The following is a 6,483-nucleotide window of genomic DNA, read 5'->3' as shown; positions in this document are numbered from 1 at the left end:
GATTTAGATCACTAAATACATGTATGATAGCCTTAGCATAGATTGAAATTTGCAAATAAGAACGCCACCTTCTCGTCTAATACTACTTCATCGTCCAAAATACAAGCCGTATTTATATTGATGATAAATCTCTCATTTACGATATGTAGTCCATGGTTACAACATCATCATTATAGAGTACTCTATTACAGAGGTGTGTCATTTTCTCGTTTAATATAATAGTTATAGTTATTTCCGTCTGTCCGGTCGCCATCACGCTACTTTCCAAGATCATTTTTTAAAAGGATTGGCTCCTTCCCTCTATAAAACCATGGCTCCCCAACGTTTTAAGCGCTCCAGAAATCATTCTCAAAGCCTATAAAGCAGAAAGAACAGAGAGAAAGACACCGCGTCACCGGCGAACTCAAAGCGATGGACACCGCTCCCGCTCCCGCTCCCGCTAAGCCGTCCTTGTCCAGGAAGCCCTCGCCGTCGTTCCGCCTCCGCAACGGCAGCCTCAATGCCCTGCGCCTGCGCCGCGTGTTCGACCTCTTCGACCGCAACGGCGACGGCGAGATCACCCTCGACGAGATGGCGGCCGCGCTCGACACGCTCGGCCTCGGCGCCGACCGCGCCAGCCTGGAGGCCACCGTCGGCGCCTACATCCCGGCCGGCGCCGCCGGGCTCGGCTTCGAGGACTTCGAGGGCCTCCACCGCGCTCTCGGCGACGCGCTCTTCGGCCCCATCGTCGAGGAGGAGCCCGGCAAGGAGGGCGAGGCCGAGGACGAGGACATGAAGGAGGCGTTCCGGGTCTTCGACGAGAACGGCGACGGGTTCATCTCGGCGGCCGAGCTGCAGGCCGTGCTCAAGAAGCTGGGCCTGGCGGAGGCGCGGAACCTGGCGGCGGTGCAGGAGATGATCTGCAACGTCGACCGCGACCGCGACGGCCAGGTCGACTTCGGCGAGTTCAAGTGCATGATGCAGGGGATCACCGTGTGGGGAGCTTGACGGCGTCTTCCCTTGGTCCCATCTCCTGTTTCTCATGTATGTATCATTCCTAGACATTTTAGTTTAGGGTGATTTTTTCATGATCGAGCTTTCCACCGTTGACTCGATCTGGCGGTAGGTCTTCAGGATTTTGCTTGACAACCATGGTCACATCACACGCAAGCAGCAATTAGTTTCTTCGTTTATTTTCCAAACTCTTGTTAATTCGGAAACTGTATCAAAGACCTTGACCAGCCTCCCCCAAAAAAATTCTCTCCGCAGTTTCGTGCGGCTTTCCTGCTCCTGCCTTACCTGTTACTGCCGTTGCGCGTTGACGTGCGGTACTGTATTACATTTGGTCATTTGAATACTATAAATTTATTTGGCCAATGAAGCAAATATGTTCATGAATGTTTTTCTCTATGGTTCTCCTTTGGCAACAAATTTGACACCTGTTCCTCCTGAAAAACACTAGGACTTATTTATTACTAGGATTCACATGGGGAATTTTCCTCCGCGATTAGTATGGTACAAACTAGCACAAAAAAGAGAGAGTAGATATATTCAGTAGACAGTACTGTTTCTCGTAAAAAAAAAAGGAATAGTATGGTGCTAGTGCTAAGCACGCGAGGGTTGTTATACCAACCAGATGAATTTTCCTTTCTAAGAGGACCTACCAGTTGTTGAAAGCAACTTGTATCCACATGGTCTGCACTTCAATAGAGTTCTAGACCTACAGCACTTCATTACGCGTCTTGCTTTGAGTCAAGTTTGTCGCAAGCCATCAAGCAATGTGTTCCTTTGGTTGTGCAGGTTCTAAGCATGGGAGGATCGGAACGAGGAACAACCACAAGATCCGTAGATCGCTTCAGAGTTCAGACCTTAAAAATGAAAGTCAGTCTTTAGGGTTGTGTAATTGTGTTGGTTTTTCAGTGCTAGGAAGTTGGTGTGTTCCTTAGAAGCTCAGAATGCAGCTCCTGGCTTGCAATTCTAGCGTGTCCTAATCTGTTCTACTAAGTTTTATCCTTCGTTCGTGTTACCATGTAGGTACTGTGCGTCTGATGTATGTGCCTTATAGTCCGATAATCTCTTAATCTCTTGTCAAGACTGTAGAATGTATTTGACTTCCCTAATATATTGGCATATTTGTTAATTTCCTGTGATTGTAGTTTTTGGCAAGAATTTATTTGAGCGCTTGGATTTTTTTTCACAATTTTAGAAAATCAACTAGTTATGGGGTGTCTAGATCAACAAAGAAAGGCCCAATTATCAATGTCAAACAAATCACGAGTTAGCTCAACATTCCATGGCTATTTCTAAGTTGCTAAATGTAGACAACATTTTCAGCCTGTTATACAGCCTATATGGCTATAGTAGTGGTATCGCACTAATGGGACAACAGACCGTTGTGACTACACAATATATTTAAGGTCTTGCGTTGCGTCCTATGATTGACATTGCCGCTTTATTTTCATCATTGTTGTTCCTGCTAGACTGGAAAGTAAAAGCATGTGTACGGGTGTGTTTGGTTTATGCCCAAGGTTGCCCCAACAAAGTATTGGCTAGCCAAAATATTGGTTGAGGTTTTGATTGCCCATGATTTGACCAACATTGGCAAGAAAAATAAATTAGAATTGGCTAGAGTTCATTGGCATGGCAACAAATTGGCAACCATCCAAACAAAAACCAACCTTTGGGTCATGACCAAAATTTTGGTAGGGTGCACTTTGGCCACAATCCAAACATACCATTTTTTTTTTGCAGGTGATGTGTGCATTATTGATTCACAGGTTGGGTCAGATATAATTTAGGGCCTCATAGACTGGCAGTTCCTTTGAATGAAAACATACATGAATCAGGAATGAGTATCCTTGAAGAAATATAATAACAACCATAACATAACCATGACTTTAAAACATCACCACTTAATTGGTATTATCAAAAAGTAGAGCAATCTCTGCAACTAATGTAGCTAACTCTACTCTCATAAACTCACGGACTACATACACATAGCGTAAACCAAAACTTACAATCATCACTTACATGGAAGAAATCTTACACCGTGCGCACTGGAGTTCATGTCTAAGCCGTGCCGTTGCTGGACTTTGGAGGTAAGAAGGCCTCCCACCATCCAGACTCGTATTTGGGGTATGGAGCTGTCCATTTGTCAGGCTTATCGAATTTCAACTCTGCAGGGTTAGAAGCCAATGCTTCTTCAGGTGTCTCTGCATCGAATTGCTCCGCTAAGACCCTGTCCAGCCTTAGTTTCATGAATCTGAGAGCAAAAAAGGAGATAATATGAGATTATTGAGGATTTATTACTCAACGTATGCTTTTTAAAATGAGAAATAGAGAACCAGGCTTTTAGCAATAACTTAAATTTGAATCCAAGCAGATGCTTGGCTAAGAATATTTATATGTATAGAAGCAAAAAAAAAAAAGTTTGACAGAGCACACACCATGCCAGCACTCACACATCAACAAAACACCGGGATGCACAGAGTCAGCATCCGGCAGTGCCATCATGTTTCAGAATTCAATGGTTAAATAAGTTTCTCTAATTTTCTTCAGTTTCTTTTTGCTCGCTTTGCGGTCTAATCAATATGTTCAGGAATGCAAGCCACTCATATCCAGACTGTGCCCAATTATTGAATGGGGGTGACTAAAAACAAGAAACTATCCAAAGTAATGTACTAAAAAAACACATTCATGATTCATGACGCCGAAAAACAAAATCAGAACAGGATATGGCACAACTTCAAGAAGTACAGCCCATAGGCTTCATTTTATAAGAAATTGCACTTTTGCATTGAAATAACATCCTGATGAAAAATTATAAATGTGGCTTATTGAAATACATGAGACTACATCCTGGACTTGAGCTTCCATGTAAGATTGCTAAACATCAGGTTTTCCAACCCTCAAATCATCACCATGTAATCAAACTTGACTTGTGGCATATCTAGACGTCAATTCTTGAATCTGAACTTGCCTGGAAGAGCATTGCATGAATCTGAACCGAACTAGTGTTTTTCTTTTGTCACACCTCTTTCATCAACAACCTACACATTTGTAGTGTGTGCCTTTGCTGATAGCAAGCACATTATTATGGGTAGTCATCAAGTAGGCATCCGGTGCAAATTGCAGATACAAGACTGCTGTTAGGAAGCTAGGGTTCTGCCGGTTCTAGGACGGAGATTGTAGGGGAAAGATGGAGGAAGACGAGGTCGAGGGCGTGGCGGCCGGCGGCTGGGCGCCGTCCTTGCGTGGTGGAGAAGAGGCGGCGGCGGCGCAAGAGGCGGCTAGGGTTAGTTCTCCCGGCTCCCTAAGGGAAGCCGAGCAAATACTGATTGCTTCTTGCTTGATTAGATTGATACATCTCCTCTCCTTATATAGAGAGGAGGTTTACTTGACTCCTAAGCAAACGACCCTAATAACGATAAGATAATTGGGCTAAGTCCCTAGTAACGATAGAATAACTTGGGCCACAGCCCACTGGGCTAAGCCCCTAATATGCCGGTCATAACAACTGCACCGATGCGCTGTTTTGCCATTTGCAACAGGAAGCATACCAGCTTGCACTGCATGACATGATGCCAATGGCCACAGGCGGAGCTCCCGGTAGGGCGAGGCAGGGCGCCCGCCCTACCTTGATTCTGCGCAGAAGGATTTGTACACGTAGGCATACGTTGTCGCTGGCTGGTTCGTGTGTGGAGTCACGGTCGCTAGTGGTGCTCGTCGCTCGTGCAGCTTCAGTCCACGTTATTTCGGCCCATGACTTCCTGTTGCTGTTGCTGGGCTTCGTTCAATCAAGCCCATCCCGATCACTCAAGGCGCACGCACCACTACACACCACACTCTCTCAAAAAAAAAGGTACACCACGCCATCCCGAGAGCTATAAATTGATAGCTCTTGAACTAAACAAATGATCAAGAGCTAGCTATAAATTTGTACATTTTCATGTTGGGAATTTATGATGTAAATTTTGAGAGAATAGCTTCGCAATCTAGATTGCATTAAAGCTTCATTATCCATATGTTTTCAGGTCTACTTAAATATGCTCACGTCTTCATTGTATTTCAATTAGTTAAAATCACGTAAAACTATCAGAGTGTTATTATTGCGTACAGGCTATTTTCATATTGCATAAAAAATTTACTCGGCTTTAGGATCCGCCCCACCTTAAATTTTTTTCGTCCTCCGCCACTGCCAATGGCATATGGGCATTGGGCAAGGCAGGCAACTATAAATGAAGTGAGCACTTACTAGTCACAACACGTAAGTATTACCATGATTTATTTATTGTAATGTCCAGGGGCGCGTGGAAGTTAGCTATCCACGTGCCAGAACCATGAGGTGGTTTCGAGATCTTACGGGTTTCAGCTCTAGCCTACCCCAACTTGTTTGGGAGTAAAGGCTTAGTTGTTATTGTTGTTGTAATGTTCAGTGGGAGGGAGAATTTCCCCAGCTGAATTTCCATTGAAGGGGCTTATAGCCAGATAACTACAGAAGCGAGTGTTGCCGGGACTGCATGCATTGGCGTTTTAATATCCTTGGGGGACTCTGCTAATTAGCATTGCTCGAGCTTGCAACGATGCCTGGAGAGACAGCTGACTTACCTGATCCAGTTGCGGTCGGTGGAGACGAGCGCGACGGCGGGGCGCTTGAGCCGCTTGGCGACGTTGGGGAACCTGTCTAGAAACTTGGGCTCGATCACAAGCCAGAAGTCCTGCTCCTTGCTGCGCTCCTCGTAGAGCCGCAGCTTCTCCTGGAGCTGCTCCTGGAAGTGCTCTTCGTCGTCCAGCATGAACTTGGCGTTCGCCACCAGGAAGTAGTAGGTCCGCGACTTCTCCTCCTGCTGCACACAGAAAACACCACCACGTCGTCTCAAAACTGAGCAGGATACTCCACTTGCCCGGTGCCGCGAAATGCGAGGCACGGGAAGCGTGCGCCGATGCTTACTTTCTCGGAAGGCTCTGCGGAGCCTTGCCGGTCGGATACGGCGGTGGCGGCGCGGCGGAGGCTCTCGAAGCGCGTCGGCGGGCAGGAGACGGAGAGGGCTGGACGACTAGCGGGGGCGAACCCGGCGTGGGCGTGGGCGCGGTGGAGCGCGGCCCTGGACGGCGCGAGGGTCGCGCAGGGGCGGAGGGACAGCGTCGCCGGAGCCACCATTGGCTCGGTGGGGTCTAACTGAACTGAATCGTAGAGGATAGAGGAACGGAAGAAGATGGTACGGAGCAGAGAGCCTTATCTGGACAGCAACGGTACGCCAGTGAACTTCAGGGGTGAAATATGGGCCGGAGTACGCCGATGTGGACTTGTGGACTAGGATCTTCGGCCCATGGACTTCTGTTCCGCCGAGTTCCGGATCGCAGTGCCCTGAGCAAATAGTTAACGAGCGTTTTTTCGGGAGCCTCGCAACGATCAGCGCCACTTGGCACGCTCTCAGCCATTCCAGGGCCAGCCCTGGGGCATGGGCAGAGGGGCGGCGGCCCAGGACCCAGGCCGAAGGGGGC

At 47.3% G+C, this 6,483-nt stretch overlaps 2 protein-coding genes across 3 annotated transcripts; one reads left to right on the top strand and one right to left on the bottom strand.

The window, feature by feature from the left end:
• The first annotated feature begins 325 nt into the window (after positions 1-325).
• Positions 326-2,119, top strand: LOC123085769 (probable calcium-binding protein CML27). The gene is made up of 2 exons (XM_044507470.1): positions 326-1,023; positions 1,780-2,119. Exon 1 carries the CDS (start codon positions 412-414, stop codon positions 985-987), a length of 576 nt encoding a protein of 191 aa, XP_044363405.1. The 5' UTR covers positions 326-411; the 3' UTR covers positions 988-1,023; positions 1,780-2,119.
• Positions 2,120-2,828: 709 nt separating this feature from the next.
• On the bottom strand, positions 2,829-6,238 carry LOC123085767 (uncharacterized). 2 transcript variants are annotated; one of them, XM_044507468.1, is made up of 3 exons: positions 5,930-6,238; positions 5,587-5,825; positions 2,829-3,241 (listed from the first exon to the last, which is right to left on the bottom strand). In XM_044507468.1, the coding sequence occupies exons 1-3, from the start codon at positions 6,137-6,139 to the stop codon at positions 3,049-3,051; spliced, it is 642 nt and encodes a 213-aa protein (XP_044363403.1). In that variant the 5' UTR covers positions 6,140-6,238; the 3' UTR covers positions 2,829-3,048. The 2 variants fall into 2 exon arrangements, with proteins under 2 accessions (XP_044363403.1, XP_044363404.1); XM_044507469.1 differs by having other exon boundaries at positions 5,587-5,822.
• Positions 6,239-6,483: the final 245 nt, after the last annotated feature.

The sequence above is a fragment of the Triticum aestivum genome, chromosome 4A, assembly GCF_018294505.1.
Source record: "Triticum aestivum cultivar Chinese Spring chromosome 4A, IWGSC CS RefSeq v2.1, whole genome shotgun sequence".
NCBI classification, from domain to species: Eukaryota; Viridiplantae; Streptophyta; class Magnoliopsida; order Poales; family Poaceae; genus Triticum; species Triticum aestivum.
The sequence above is the reverse complement of the archived record's forward strand: the minus strand, read 5'-3'. Positions and strand labels throughout refer to the sequence as shown.